This window comes from Ammospiza nelsoni, chromosome 3 (genome assembly GCF_027579445.1).
Source record: "Ammospiza nelsoni isolate bAmmNel1 chromosome 3, bAmmNel1.pri, whole genome shotgun sequence".
NCBI lineage: Eukaryota > Metazoa > Chordata > Aves > Passeriformes > Passerellidae > Ammospiza > Ammospiza nelsoni.
The window spans coordinates 61618108-61634703 of NC_080635.1; the positions used below are offsets into that span (position 1 = coordinate 61618108).

A 16596-nucleotide genomic window follows, 5' to 3' on the forward strand; every position below is an offset into this window, starting at 1 on the left:
AGCTAAATGGAAGAGTGTTATTTGAATTTCATGGTGTATTTTAGAAAACATTTCCCCAACTTGCTAGTGCCTCTGTCAGCAAGGCCTTTTCATTGCTTTTGTGTTCTTTTTCAAGGACCCTCTTTCACAGTGGCTAAGAGGTGCTTGTGAGCTTGCTTCTGCAGAGCCATGCTTATGTTAAGGCAGCTCCAGGAACAAAAGGTTTGCAGGATTCAGTCCCATTTCCCAAAATAGCCTTGCAAGCTTTTACAGCCACATGGTATTAGGAAAGAGAGTTGATACCATGTCAATTTTGCCCACACAGCAAGACAATATGAAAAGGAAATATTTCTTATCCTCCTTTCCCTTTCTAAGAGAAAGTTTTGAAGAGCTTTAAAAAAAAAAAAAAAAAAGGCCTTCTCTCTAGAAATTATCAACTTAGGGCTGTATCTTCTAATGAAAATGTCATGACTGTTCCATTAGGAAATCATGGACAATGCTTTGCCTGCTAATGCAGGAATGCAATTTTTTCTTACTGGTACATCACATCAAAGGACAATTGAATTAAAACTGAAACACTTAAAATGCACAGAAAGTTGTTTAAAATATCTGCAAAGAAGTAGCAAATTAAGGTATTAAGAAGATTATTATATAGATAAAAGTATTAGGTTGTAGTAGTCACTTGGCAGTGGTGACTGACCTGTAGATTGAGGAGTTTTCTTAATCAAGTTTAGTCAAACTTCAGCAAGTGACTAAACTTGACTAAGAAGTTTAGTCACTTGTGTGAGTTAAGTAATAAAATGTCATTGAAATTCAAAAATGACACAATTTCACTGTAGACAAGTAGCCACCTTAGAAATAAATTTTCCCCATGACTCCTTACTAGCATTTTTAGAATTCTATGTACAATTGAAAATGGTTTCTGATCTTATTCAAAATTTTAATGTTAGAGCAATTCTTTGCTCCTGTATTTTTTTTTTCCCTGAGGAAAACAAACTTGCTTACACTATCAACTTGTGTTCTTAAATTTGCATGAGCCAATGAAGAAAATGAAGACAATTCATTAAATAAATTTCCAACTGCTCAGAGAAAACTCTTCTCTACAACAGAAGCTACAGAGGTTGTCATTCAACATTTAAAAATAAATTACCTGGATTGTTTCACTTATGGGACAAAATATATACAGCAGAGGCATTATATGTTATGGTGTCACTCCAGGTTTTAAACAACTTAATGAATCTGTGTTTCATCCAAGGTTTGTGCATTATATAAAGATAGCTATCACTATACAATATATACATTGTGTGCTAGGTAGTCTTGTGTTACTGATTTTGTGAAAGGGGCTACTAGAGTAAGGTGCGACACAAAGCTGTTATTGAGTTTTGCCACATAAGCATGACATTGGATGTGTTAGTTCATGGACTGTGACCAAGGTAGAAACTCAAGGCTTTGTGGGTTGCAGGCAGAGAGATGGAGGATGGGTGGTTTCAGCCAAGATCCCAGGGGCAGCAGGAACCAGATAGTACAAAAGGGAAATGGGAGAAAATAGGATTGAGACCATTTCAGTAGGTGTGAAGAGACGGAGAGGATGAATTTTGATGGATGTTTTATCTGCATATGGGGAAGTGAACATATCTACATGGGTCTATCAGTGTGCATGCACACACACAAATACAGGTTTTAAGTAGGTATCATAAATACTGCCTGCAGTTTTCAATTCTTAGTTATCAGAGGTGAATGTGGCCTTTTTTCCCCAGTCTAAGTACTTTGTGCTTACTATTTATTTATTATAGACTACATTTCACATTTTTTCATTTATTTCATGTGATGATGTTTATGCTTCCTAACTTGGAGGACTGAAATTTTTCTACGCAGGAGAAAGGAACTGAAGCTTTAACACTATCCATAGAAAATTCTTGTTTAGCTCATTCACACTGCTCCAACTTAGTCATTTTGCTTAATACTCATTACATCCTAAGTTCCCAAATATATAGTTTGTAAACAAAACCATAAAAAACGTGTTTATGAATGTGTATTGGAGAGAAATGAACAAAATATCACCTAAGCAATAATGGCGATTTATGTTCAAATAAATGTTTGTAAATGCTTTCTTCATAGCATTACATAGTTAGGTTCTCTGTTAAGGTGGATAAATATCCATTTGTGTGTAAATACATACTACATATTCTTTATAACGTTGTTATTATTATTGTTTTAGATTATATCTTCCATTCTGCTTTAACGTAATCATGCAGATATTTCAGGTCAAAGGTTCACTTTTTCCTTATCATTTATAGTTTTATAAATTACTTTACAGAATTAAGCTGGGTGATTGTAGTCCTGAACAGGCTTCCTAGGCATTTAGAACTGTCAGTCTTCCCCTATGTTTACTCTTGCAGTCTGATGCTTCTTGACATGCTGTTTTGTGTTTTAGACCATTAGAGAGGTTTTGTTCATTTGGAAGAATGAGATTAAAGAGAACGCATCAGCTTTTCCTCTCCCCTCCTAGACCCTATAGTTCCTTTTGATTTAAACTCAGATTTAAAAAGAAAAAAAGAAAAAAAGGGAATTTTTTGAACTAAGCTAAACTGGAGAAGTCCACAGAATTTATTATCAAGGGATGTCTCATCTCTCAAACTAATACAAGACTTTGCAGCTATTGATTACATGCTAAGGATGCATAAACTGTTAATCATGCGTGGAGGCAACAGAATAAATGTACTACCAAGAGAAAATGGGCAAATAATTGTCAGTAGTGCAGTTATATTTATCTGTTTACTACACCTATGATGCAGGGGCAGCTGTGTTTTGCATCCAAAAAGATAATTTCTAAAAATATATTGAATATCACCTCATTGCTACTGAAACTAGTGTAGTAGAGCTGATTATCTAAGTAATAATTCAGATGTTTTCTTCAGCTCCCTGAAGTATGTGATCAATAAGAAATTTGTAAGCTGGCTTAAAAAATCAGTCACTAGATGAAGTGAAAGGAGGTAAAACTCATAGATTTTCATGCAATTGCATTATAACCTTTGTTTGCACCAAGATAAATCTGTAATGTTAACACAGTATAAATACCATAGTTTCATTTATTCTGGGTTTATATTTCACATGACAAACAAATGGACATACTAATGGAGAAAAAGTTAATTTTTTTTTGTGTTTGCATCCATATTTGTTTTGTATTATGTGTGTGTCACACATTTGAGAAGGGAGATGCCCAGCAATCCCTATGATTTTTATCATGGGAATATATACCTGTTAATTTTTTCCTTTTTATCAGACTGCAGAAAATACTTCAAATTGTACTACTTCTGTCAACTTCATTAATTCTCTTACTTTGATGTTCACCATTTCTTCATGCTTCTAAGTTTAAAAGGATTAAAGGCCTGAGTTTTCAAATGTGGCTGCCTAAAATCAGGTGTCTTAAATGCTGATGTGAAACAAGACCTTTTTAAAAAACGACAAACCAACAGTAAAAAAAAAGAAGCCCAAAACAAATGAAATCAATGCAATCAAACAAAAAACGCTACTAGCAAGTAGCTTAGTTAGACTTTCCAACTTAGATTTATCTATGTGACAGGTGTCCTGTTTAAATAGATTCTGAGAATGAGGGAGTTCAGGTACTCCAACAATGGAATAGTATTTTATTCCAATAACTTTTGAGAAGGGCATATTGATGCCTTATATCATCCTGCATCAATATTGATCCAGTTGGTAATACAATGTAGTGTGGCTTTGGGTTGGAATACACATCAAATTGTAAGAAGAGAGTCCCTGCCTAAAGGTAAGTTGTTCATGAACTATCACTATGCAGTAAGAATTGGGGCCCATGCTGATAACTATTTTATGCCTTTACTTCCAAGATGTCTTTAACTCTACTTGGAAATGGTCGAAAATCTGCCAGTTACAGACAAGAAACTTCAATAGGATTGGCAGGAATTATTCTGTCATACAGACTGGTTTATGAAAATCAGACTGAAATGCATGACATTTTGGGCATGTCTGAAGGATCTTCCTGTATTATCATCATATTGTTAAATAATGGAGTTATTGGTAGTTAATCAGAACTAAATTCTCTTGGACTTGTAGGTTAATAATCCTTAAAACTCAGGGGCTTCATCCTGGATATTCTAGTACAGCTCACCTTACCTAGGGATTTTTGTTAGTTTTGTTCATAACTTAACTTAATTACAGTTTGCTCCTTTGACAACAGCACATTACCCCCAAAAGTGCAGAAGTGATCACAGTTGATGTGCATAGTTCTTGCTGAGGCTGTGTCTTGAAATATTTAATTCTAGTTTGGTCCTTTTTAATGAGTCATAAACTTCTCTGTTCAGCAGTCCTAACCAAGTTTATGATGTGAGGAATTTAGTAGTTATATAAAAAATCCTTTCTGCCTGATTCATCATTTACTAATAACAAAAGTAATAATTGAGAGCAATGCAGACAAAATGAGCAAGCAAGAAACCCTTGTTTACTGTTTTCTTACTGCACTTCTGACCGTTATTCCTATGTGGGTTGTGCTTCCATCAGCTCTTTTCCCTCTTACCTTTCTTCAAGGTTCTTATCAGAGGTCTTTCAGATAATTCTTCACAGCAACAGGACTGTAAATTTTTTTTTCCTTTGAGTTTTGGGAGCATTTTGGTTTTATAGGACCTTGCATGAACTGAGAAAGGAGCAACAACCATGGTGATATCTTGGAATAATCCTCTTTTATTTCCCACACGCCAAGGAAAGAGTCACCCTAGAAAGGTCAGGAGAAGCCACAGGACAAAGAGGCTCATGTTATTTTAGAAGAAAAGTCCGGGAAATTCCAGTGGCTGTTCAGACTGAGAATATTGGAAGAAAAGAAGGGCTTCTTTTTGTCTATGTAGTTTTTATTTTAGAAGGCAAGATAATTAAAGGAATCTTAGTGAGAAACAGTGTTCTTTAAATTATAGGGTTATTACCTGTACTTTTTAAATAATGGCCATAGATTTGCTTTTCTATAGGAGAGTTTTCATTTAACATAGGCCTTACATCTCTCTGTGGTTCCCTTAAATGGAGAAATTATCACACCTTCCAAGTCCAGTTAATTTTCACCTCCAGTGTCACCAATGAAGGCCACTTGGTTTGCTTTTAAACTTGATAAACTTGAATTTCAGTCAATGTGATTAAAGCAGAAATTGGAAGTCAGCTCCTCAGTGTAATAACAGACTAGAAAGAGTTCAAGGGGGAGGAAGGATCCAAAAGCCAACCCAAATTAAAGAATTGAATACACAGACAGTGTATAGAAAGGATATGCTGGTTTTGAGAAGCACCATCTTTATTTGAAATGTTTGTGTTCTAAAATTTGTCCAGTTTTTTCCATTTCATGTGAACAAATGTGCATTCTGGGTTCTTATCAGAAGATCTAATTCTCCCACCTCTGCCAGGTATGTGGAAATTAAACTGTCTTGCAGTCAATATTTGAGATTTCTGAGGAAAGGCAGCAAAAGCAGAGCACATGTCACACTTTGCTAGCCTCTTTGTATGGGGCTTTTTCACAGCTTTTGAGACATCTGTTTGTCTCTGACTGACAGCAGGCTAATACGTATTATCATTAAAAAGAGGTTCTGAGGAAATGCATGCTCTCACCTTGCTGCTTCTGCAGCTGTGAAGGCTTTTGTTTTCACTCCCATCTCTGTGTAAGTGAAGATAATTATTACAGCGACCTGAGGAGGTCGCTGGGGTGAGAGAGAAGGACAAGAATCTTGTTTCTTGATCAGAAGGCTGAATTTATTGATATATGATATATAATACATTATTACTATACTAAAGAGAATATAGAGAGAAGTTGCAGAGGCTTGCTAAGCTAAGAATAGAAAAGAATCTAAAACAAAGTTCTGTGTCCCAGGACTCTGTCCCCAGCTTGCTCCTGTGATTGGCCCTTAATTATAAACACATGGAACATGAACCAATCACAGGTGCATCCTATTGCATTCCACAGCAGCTGATAACAATTGTTTACATTCTTCTTCTGGGGCCCTTGCTTCCCAGAAGATGCAGAAATCTGAAAGAAAGGATTTCTATGAAAAAATGTCTGCGACAGATAATCTCTACAAAGAGGCTTGATATTGACCTGTCATATCACGAGTTGCTTATCAAGCACTAAAGAAATTGAATTTCATTTTATCTGTTATCTGGAGAGTCTTATTAAATCATCCTGCAGTTGAGAGGTTGTATGGGGTCAACAGGTTCTGTCTCTTTCACCATCTATGCCTCTATTGTTAACCTTTGGAGAATTACTAAAGTGTTCTTTATTTTATCACATAAGGTTGGGTTAAATCTTCTTGATCCAGAAATTGTTGTGATTGAGTGCCATATGCATGTAATTTTTTTGCATGGTTTCTGGATAAGGATTGAGCACTTAGTAATCTGTACAAACATAGAGATCTCTTATCATTCTGATTTTTCTGTTGTTTTGGTCTTCTCCCAATGCCTCTGTTTTTAATTGGCTCAATGAGGCTAAAACCAGTCAGATTGGATAGTAAATCCGAGTCAGTGATCACTTGGTAGTATTTGTAGGCCAAGACACAAAGCAGGGGTGAGGAGGAGGGGGATAACAGAGATGGCTATTGCCAGGTGTGAGAAGCAAAGGGCAGAGGGAGAAGTGGCTGCAAGTAGTGGTGGAAATGGGAGGAAGGTCATGGCAGCAGCCCATGGGCGGGCAAGGTCTGGCAGGAGGGAGCCTGTCATCATTAGTGGTGCTCATGAGAATCTAAAGGTCAACCTTGCCACCACCAAATCAACATATGCTTTGTTGCTGGGTTTCTGTTCGAAGAAACTCTGCCAGTCAGGATGTTCATATCTAAGAGCTTGATGCAGTCACAGGATATTGAAGAACTCCCTACAGCCTTTTATCTGATGGAGAAAAAGTCTTGAAAAAAAGAAATAAATTATGAATATCATCTCCCAAAAAATTTAAATTTTAAATGCAAGATTTAATGCAAAACAAAAAAAAAAGCTATTTCATTCAAATTTGAAGCTCTCAATCAAGAAATCTTTCTAAAAGAATAAGCCAAATTATTGTTTTTTAAATAACACGTCCTTATGCTCAGATATTCAATTAGTGTCTGGGCACTGTTATGCTTTTTCAAACTTGTTCTAAGAAAACCTTTAAAAAAACACCCACCAAACCTCTTTTTAAAAAAGGGCTGGAGTGTAGGATTGGAGTTAGAATTTGGGTGGAAGCATGGATTGTACATGAGCTTTATGAATTGCTGCAGCTGGGTGTCTGATGGCCACCAGTGACCTGGCAGCTGGGTTCAGCTTTCTCGTGGCCCTGGCAGTAATTTGCTTTGTAGCCTTGAATAAGCTATTAACCTTTTTTGCGCCTCTTTCTTTTCACAGAAAAGTTTAGCACCACTTACATGTCTCACAGGGGTAATTGGTAAATTAATGTTTGAAACATATTAAGTGCCTTCTGCCATCATTTCTGACACTCCAGTGGACAGGTTAGAGATTGAGCAGGTATTTTGAGAGCATCTTATTTCTTCTGTCTTTGTCATATGGTGCCTATTTGACACAAGTAATTCAATAAAGTAAAAACTCGTGCTTAAAAGTCCATGTATTTTGGATAAAAGTTCTTGACGTGAGAAAAGATGGGAAGAAAACTGGGAAGACAAGACATGAATTGAATTATTGGGATTTGCAGTACTCAAAGAGTATCAAGAAATAAGAAGATAATGCATTAATTGAAATAAAATCCCTGTAGGACTAAAGAAATGTTTAATTGAAACTCAAACCCTAAATTGTGATGGGAAATGGAAAAAACATGGAGATGAACACTATTTGCTCCCATCAAGATCAAAGCTATTCTTAATGAGATGGTTGAGATCTTTGGGAAGCCTACTCAAAAATTCAATAGTGCTTTTTTCTGAGAAAAGTAATTATTCGAAGATTGCTTTTTACTGAGGTGTTACAGACGGAGACTTTGTGGTGTGGTAGTTTAAAACAATTGGTCTTTACCTCTAGAGATTCCCAAGATGAACATTGCCCAGAAGAAAGAGTAAAATTGCGTTTTTAAAGCATCGTTTTAGGAGCAGTGGGACAGTTGGCAGAGTTTACTAAAGCTGTTGAGAGACTCTGCAGACTTTAATTACCATCTCAATATTGCAGAAGTTGTTTAATTTTTGCCAAAGAAGGGAATAGTTGTGAGAAAGCGAGATCACACTCTGTCTTTCATTCTTTCCTTTTGACAGGTGAATAAAGGATGCATTTCAGTATCTCCTCTGATGCTGTGACACATTTGTAAAATTTGCATGGAATTGTAAAATAATTTTTCTTTAAGTTTAACAAAGCTTTTATTTTTTTTCTTCTCTCTTTGAAGTGCTGTGCAGCATAGTGTAAATGCAGTTTAAGTCTTGTTATGAGAGATGCAAGATGAAAATGTTTTCTGTTACTGATTGGTGGCTTCAAACTATTGAGTTTCAGACTTCATGGTCAGACACCAGGTGTTATGTTGTTTTAATTCCAATAAATTTTGAAGTCAGGTTTGAATTCCATCTCTAGTGGGAGTGGTTGAAAGCACAAATTGGAGTAGGAGAACAAAGAGAAAATTACTAAAATGAGAAAAATAATTCCATTTCAGAAAGAAAACTTAGCCTATAACACATTTCCTTGGTGAAGGATATGTTTACTCTTCTAGGCCTCAAACTCTGAATCAGAGTATTTATAACTAAGTTTTGCACTGTCATTCATAGAAGAAAAGGGCTGATTTTGTATATAACTATACATAAACATGTATGTATATATGTATTTGTCTCAACAGTTCTCTTCATTCGTGGCACTTGAGTGTGTTCAGTTTTTCCCCTAGTGCTTGAAGTAGCCAAGAGAATACTCATTCTTTGAAGACCCTTGTCAGCTCCTTCAGTAGATCTACTATATTTCTACTTTTTTTTCTTTCAATGACCACCTCACGCCTCTCTCTACTTGCTAAAGCACCAGGCACTGTTTTCTCTATAAAACCCTGTTTTTTCTCCTTCTCTTCAAGTCTCTTATCTCTCAAGGACCTTTTCAATGCTATCTTTCAGTTTCAAATGTCTATTGTTACAGTACACTGTGTTCAGACAGCTACTACCCAGGAAGTAGTCTTATTTAATTGCATTTTTCACTGTATATATGATAAAGAAACTTAATGGCAAAGATAATATATGTGCTTGTTCAAAATGAAGAAAGGATAGATCAAGGCAACAAATAGGTGAAATTTTTAATCCTTATCATTCATCATGTTGCTAGGAATACCTTTATGTTATATTTAGAATTCTGTTGTTTTGATGGTTGAAACTAAATGTTTGCAGTTTGTCTGGCAAACTGCATGCTGAATACATTACACCGATTCACATTTCCTTATTTCAATATACCATCTGTGCTTTTGGCTGATTTTTGTCTTGTTGGAACTCATGCAAGTTACAAAGAACAGTTATACTCAGAAGGAGAAATCTTATATTTCACTTCCTTGAACAATCTTGACTGTTTTGACCTTAAACCAGCAAGGACACGCGGCTGAAACTGTATCAATCACAGGCTTTATTTTCTCTGGTGAGGAAGCATGTACTAGCAGGGTATATTTTCAGTGAAAGTCTTGTATATACAGACACGGTCATGATTTTCATTGTGTAATCATTTTAATTAAGTTCAACAAATAAAGTTACTCTTGCATGAGGAATGAATGCACTGGAGAGGCAGCGAAAGATTGATGACAGCTTGGGGAGCATCACGTACTCTGCTGGTGCAAATGCATGTGGGGAGAATAGCTGAGCTTGGGGAGCAGGTCAGAGATCACCTGCTCAGAGTAATCATGGTTTTGGGGTTTTGGAGGGATCAGGATGCAATGTGAATATCCCAAAGCAATTTTTTTGTGCTATTTCCGAGGGGTTTTGCTTGAATGAAGAGCTTCATTACTAAAATAATAAACACTAATTAATATCTGCATCGTTTTTGTAACTGCTAGTTTAGTAAGGTAATTAGTATAATTAGTATACAGTGTTGCTTGGTGGCATGATAAATCATGATGTAGTAAATGTACACTCTTTACCATTATGATGTATTATCTAATTTACACAGGTAGATAAAAGGAAAAGGGTAAGGGGGAAATCAAGAAGGGAAGCCAGTAGTAACAGCTGGGTGGCCTTTTGGTCACTCTCCTTGCATCTGTTGCCTGTATTCTCAATTGCTTTGAATTGCTCCCCTGATAATTAACTATTCTTTTTCTCACTATTGCTGTCTCCATCACTGATTACAGCCAGCAAAGACAGGACAAAGAGGAATGAAATAAAAAAAATTAAGGAGTGTTTTCTCCTCCTGTGCAAAGGATAATACTTGCCTATTTATTGGGCGCTTCCTTAACTCTCACATCCCTGAATGCACCATCCACCAGCTACAGTTCAGTGCCAGATGAAGAATGCTAACATTGTTTTCTTCATTATGCTGTATTTTCTAGAACCTATGAGAACACCCAAAACACTGAAGATTGCTGAGATCCAGGCCAGACACATCGCTGTGGACTGGGAATCTCTGGGGTACAACATCACTCGTTGCCACACTTTCAATGTCACTATATGCTACCACTACTTCTGTGGACACAACGAAAGCAAAGCAGACTGCTTGGACATGGACCCCAAAGCCCCTCAGCACGTTGTGGATCGTCTGCCTCCCTACACAAATGTCAGCCTCAAGATGATCTTAACCAACCCAGAAGGGAGGAAGGAAAGCGAGGAGACCATTATCCAGACAGATGAAGATGGTAAGTTAAATGTTCTTATGGAAATTACATCCAAGTCCAGTCTAGGCAGGTGGAAGGAAATGACATTGTGTGTTACGATATGTATCATGAAGGGTGGAAGTTCTCTTCTATTAATGTATTAATTAGCCCCAAAATGGCAGCTATGAAGGTATTATAGCTGTCACCCCGCATATGTAGCCAAAGCTGTCCATGCAGCACAAGCCAAACTGGATCTCTCTCTGTGTCTCTTTCTCTCCAGAAAAAGGGGGATGGTTTCCCAGTCTTTCAAATCCTGTGTTAATGCAGGTGATAAGAAACATGTGGTGGTGTTAGACTTCTTCACAGTATTGGACATTGTATTTGAAAATTAATTCTGTAAATAATATTTAAATATTGAGTTCAGTGCTTAAAGATGCTATTCAAGATTTTAAACCTCTGTAGCAAATATATTTGAGCAAAAACTTATGTTGCAGGTCTCAGAATACTGTATCTATTAACTATTTGAAAGCCCCCTATCAAATTAAAGAATTACTTTGACAACTCGGGAATTAACTCAGTGATCTGTTTAGGTCCTTTCCAACTCCAGATATTCTGGGGTTCCTCTTTAAAATGCTTTCAACAAAGTTTCAACAAGACAGTTGAATTTACCTCAGTTGTGAAAAAATAAACAATAGAAGTAGACATGTTAATGGTGACACATTCAGAGGTTAGGCTATGAATCTTGGTAACAAAGATATGAAAATAAAAAATTATACTTCTCTCTAATAATATTTAAAATGTGGTAACAAAAACAATTTTTGTTTCTTTTTCTTATGTTTACATTTTGTGAAAACACTGACAAGAGCAAAATGTAAACAGATACTTCCATAGGTAACAAAAATAGAATACTTGGACTAATGCAAGACTGTAGATAAACAAAAAGGTAAAATTGAAAAAGCTAGTGTGTTTACTTGCCTGCAAAATAAATGAATGGGAAATACAGCTTTATATAAGAGTCAGTGTTAGAATCTGGTAGTGCTGTTTTTCCATATATTTTCAACTTTATGAGAAATAAAAGAGAAATATATTTACTGTTGCAATAAAAAGAAAAAAAATTATTAAAAAGGTAGAATATGAGGAGCTGCAGAAAACTATAGACACATAGATGCATCATATGAAGACTTAGTGATAAGTACTGTATGGTTGCTACTTAACTTGAACTTAAAAAGAGTAGTAGTGATATTGTTAAGTCCATGGAAAATGGATTTCTTTTCCTTTTTACCTGGGTTTTCAATAAAGGTTGTGGTTTCCAGTGGAAACCTTTGTCTTCTTAGATGTGTGGAGATGGCAGATGGTCACAGCGTCAGTACCTGCCAGGAGCAGAGTCAAGTGAAAACTTTGTCTCCCAGTTTTGTTGTGGATTTTTCTTGGAAGATGGTGCACATAAGGCAGGTTTTGGTCTCAAGCTGACACACCAGTGTGCTCTCAGTGAACTCAAGTCGAGTTGGCTTTGGTGTCTCAAGTAGTGTAGTATAGAAGAAGCCTCACCCCGTGAACAGAAGTTGCCAGGGTAAACTGATTGAAGCAGATGTTGTTTTCACAGAGGGACTAATACATTTTAAAAGGTATCTATATTAAGTTGTGCTGGTGATAGTAATGCTTGTGACCTGAAAATAGCCTCCTGTGAGCTTTATTCTGTGTAAAAATATTGAGATTTTGATTTTGTGTTACTGATTGATTGAAAGTTTATGTGCCATGTCTTCAAAGTTCGGGGCTTGCAGACAATGTACAATACTGAGAGGTTCACACCTGAATCCTTCCTTGAGCTATCACAGCAATAGTAAACTAAATCCTGTAGCTGACTGCTTATGTGTACAATGCTAATTTAGTTCCAGTCTCAGTGATCAAGTATCTGAAACTATTTCCAAGCACAGTTTGAAGCCTAAAGTAAGGACTGGACTAAGAAGATGAGAAGTCCAATTATGTGTGTGATTCTGTGCCCTACATTTCGTGTGTGGTCAGATGAAGCTGCACTGTCTTCATGGTTTTTGCAGGTTTCTAGAGTAAGCATAATTTTAATTATATCATGGAGGCATTATCAGTGATTCATTTTGGAGAAGGAATATAGAGGAAATAGAGTGTTGCTCTGCATTTTTGCAAATAACACTAGTTAGAAATAGCCCCTGATGACATGTTTATCTGAAACTGTGCACTCATTTTGTATACTTTTCATAAATAGAAACTTTGAATACTCCAGATGACAACTGATAATTAAATTTTTGTTAGTTTTTCTGTAGTGTGGGATTCTTTCCAATGCTGTGGTGTTTTTTTTCCATAAGGTACTGCTAAACAAGCAAAAACTTCATAGACTCTTAGAGTTTGAGATGCCTAGGCCATGTTTTCCTATCTCTCTTCCCCTCTACCATTTTGCCCTCATCTTCTGGTTTTTGTCATACTTCCCCATGCTTCCAAGCTGTCCCTTTTGTCTCTTCAGTTGTTGTGTTTTAACCTTTCCTTTCATCTCACTACATGTTTCATGTCAATTCCTCCCTTCTGCTAGGTTCTTTACACTTTTCTGAACTTCTAGGATTTTCTAAAAGCAGAGTACTTTGGACTTTTTGAGGCTCTTCTGTGAGACAGGAAGGATCCCTGTTTTTCACAAAGGCTCACATTTATGTAAGGCTGTGCAGCAGGGCTCGGGGTCTTTCAGAAATGGTCAGATCTGTCAGTGTTAACTCAGTTGCATATGATACCTGGAACAGAGTTAACTCAAGAAATAATTAGCAGGAGAATGAGATAAGATTCAAAAGCTGTACTTCAGTTCTTTGGAGCTGTGGCTGACCAATGAGAAAAGTTTTAATAACATGTAATTACAGTATCTGGAAGATAGCAAAGCCCAGGAATACTATGACAGTCTGAAAACAGTCTTTCTACTGACCAGAGCTAGATCTGAATACTTGGTAGTTTCAGTATTTCTATTTAGCATGGGAAGATGGAATTAATCTTTAAAGTATATTTTTGTACTTCCAGGAAGTTGTACTTCATGTAAAAATAAAACCCCTGAATGAGACGCTGTTAAAAAAGTTTTGTAAAAAGAGGGTAATTTGGAAAAGAAGGAAATTTGTGTGTGTTTTAAAAGCTAAACATTTTTCACTTTGGGGAGAAACCACACAGCTACTTAGTTTTGGAAAAAGCTCTTCTGAGTACACAGGCACTTGGCATTATCTGTGCTATGACAGGGACTCAGTGCTTTTCATGGCTTGTACACAAGATGTGCACTGTTTGAAGAATTTGATAAAGGAAGTAGAGGAAGGCTCGTGCAACCTGGGGCTGCATACATGCTGGGCAAGGACAGTGTTTGGCACTTTGAGACAAAGCACAATAATCAGCAGTGAATTTATCACTTAGCATGAATCATCAGTGTGCACGTGTTTTTGGAGCTGCATGTTGACCAGAGTGCTGCCAACTCAGAGGGACCCTTTGTAAAAGCAGTGGATGAATGGGATTAAAGCAGATAAATGCTTCCTTAATTTTTAATTGGAAACAGATGCAAAAGGCAGTGGATTAACAGGACTAGTGACATTAGCCCTGAGAGAGCAGCTACAGAGAAAGCAAATTGTGTAGCTCAAAGTGTTCAAAGGTGATTTTATAACCAGTAAGGGAGTGTGTAATCTAACAGTAGGCAAACAACTAATTGAAAAGGATCACTTGGAATAGGAGAATCCATTTTGGGGCTTAAAGTGAAAGAGAGCTTTGGTCTGGGGCAAAGCATGTGCTCATTGGACATAAATGAGGTCCCCTGATCTTTCAGAGTCTGTGGCTCATTCTGCCCCGTGCAGAGATATTGAGAGCTGTGATGCAGGGTTAAGACACCAACTGTCCAATCATTACTCATGCTCCTGGGAGAGGTCCAGCAGGCTTGCCACTCTGGGGAACAGCAGAGGAAGAGGAAATGTTATAATTAGAAGACAAAAAATAAAGAGGAAGAGTGAAATGCTTTGCATACTCTCTAAATGTGTGTCCTGACTTCAGCTGGGATAGAGTTAATTTTCTCCCTAGTAGCTGGGACAGTGCTGAGGTTTGGATTTAGGATGAGAATGATGTTGATAGAACACTGATATTTCAGTTGTTCCTAAGTCGTGTTTATACTGAGTTGAGGACTTTTCAGCTTCTCATGCCCTGCCAGCAAGAAGGCACAAGAGGCTGGGAGGGGATGCAGCCAGACACTGACCTAAATAGGCCAAAGTGATGTCCCATGCCACAGAACATCATGCTCAGTGTATAAACTGGGGTGAAACCCGGCCAGGGTTCACAGCTGGGAAAACAGCTGGGCATCAGTCTGTGAGTGATGAGCAATTGCAATGCACAGAGTTTGTTACATATATTCTAATTATTTTATCATTGCTCTTCTTATTATTTTCTTCATTGTTTTCTGCCCCATCCAGCTGCTGAGGGAGGAGTGAGCAACTGGCCGGGTGGAGCTTAGCTGCTGGCTGGGCTTAAACTATGACACTGGGGCTGCAAAGGAAATGTCAGGGGGAGCATGTACACCACTGTCAATATAAAATCAGGTTTTTTCCCTAACAATCAATAGTATTTTTGTTCTTTACTGCAAATAGTCTAACTTGAGGGATTTCCGAAGAAGTAATTTTTGTCACCACTTTTTCTGCAAATGTTCTTATGGTAAAGACCAGTAAGAGCAGTTCTGGTTTTCGTTTTCATTTCTAATAAACAAAATTTTCTTTTATTTAAAACTTAGTCTCCAGCTGTAGTAAAGTGTAAAGTAAAAATAGCAGATCCCTCAGAAAAAGCCAGTGGAAAGGTGAACCATTTTTGTTTCTGGTTGCATTTGAACAGGGGTTAGGAGAGATTAACTGTCACCATCTCCTGAAAATGAGCTTCTACTTTGAGAGAAAGGCTGTAAGATTGCTGCCATTATGCTGCCCTTTTTGATTACAACAAAAGAATTTTTCCCAATATAACCCTACATTTTTCTGCACATAACTTTTGCCACAGAGCACAGTAATTCTGTGCATGGCTTTCACAGAGTATAATAATAATAAAAATACTCTGTTTACATACACTTTCATTATTTTGTAGCAGGAAAACTGAAACAATATAAATTCATTTTTATAGTGGTTGGTGTCAGTTAATACATTGTTTTTCCAGAAATAATGTATTGTAATATAAATTTCCTGTTAAGACCATGTAGAACAACATTTAAGTGACACTATTTGTGAATAACAATTTATTTGTGACTGTGACATAATTTAATGCAAATATATTGGTCTAAAATAAATTGGTATGATGTCAGATTGATGGTTTGTACTTTCATTATGCATAGTATTTATAAAGTCTATAATTCCACATGCATATAGAAGAAAATATTATCAGCTATTCACTATATGAATATATAGTTTTATTAAAAGAGCTCTGGAGATGCACGCAAATCATGAAAGAAGAGCTTGTGTTGTTTGCACTATAAAACCTTGCTGAGATTCCCTTTGAATTTTTTTTATCTTACTTTTTCATATATATGCATTTTATGTTTGTATACTGTTTTACTGTTTTGCTTGATTTGGTTTGTTTTTGCTTAAATTCAAAATCTCTTCTGATATCCATATATTTAAACCCACCTAAATTATTTCAGTTCTTCAGAAAGGTGTAAATCCTGACTTGTTGGAAGTTTAGCATAGAATAATACATGGGAAAGAAAGTGTGTTTACTGTTGCTGTCACTGAGAGATGGTGGGGTCACACTTCACAAGGTCAGCAGATCAGAGTCTTTTTTAAGAGAGTGTGCAGAGGCCAAAAGGTCTGAATTCTACTTGTCTAGCATCTACTTAAACTTTTTGAATTATCCAGATGATTATGTTAAGTAACATACTTCAC

At 36.6% G+C, this 16596-nt stretch overlaps 1 protein-coding gene across 3 annotated transcripts in view; it reads left to right on the forward strand.

The window, feature by feature from the left end:
- PTPRK (protein tyrosine phosphatase receptor type K) overlaps positions 1–16596 on the forward strand; it is a 383296-nt gene that overhangs the window by 280506 nt on the left and 86194 nt on the right. For all 3 annotated transcript variants that reach the window (XM_059467955.1, XM_059467956.1, XM_059467957.1), the window contains exon 8: positions 10445–10747. In XM_059467955.1, coding sequence (XP_059323938.1) covers positions 10445–10747 — 303 coding nt within the window. The remainder of the gene's footprint in view (positions 1–10444; positions 10748–16596) is intronic.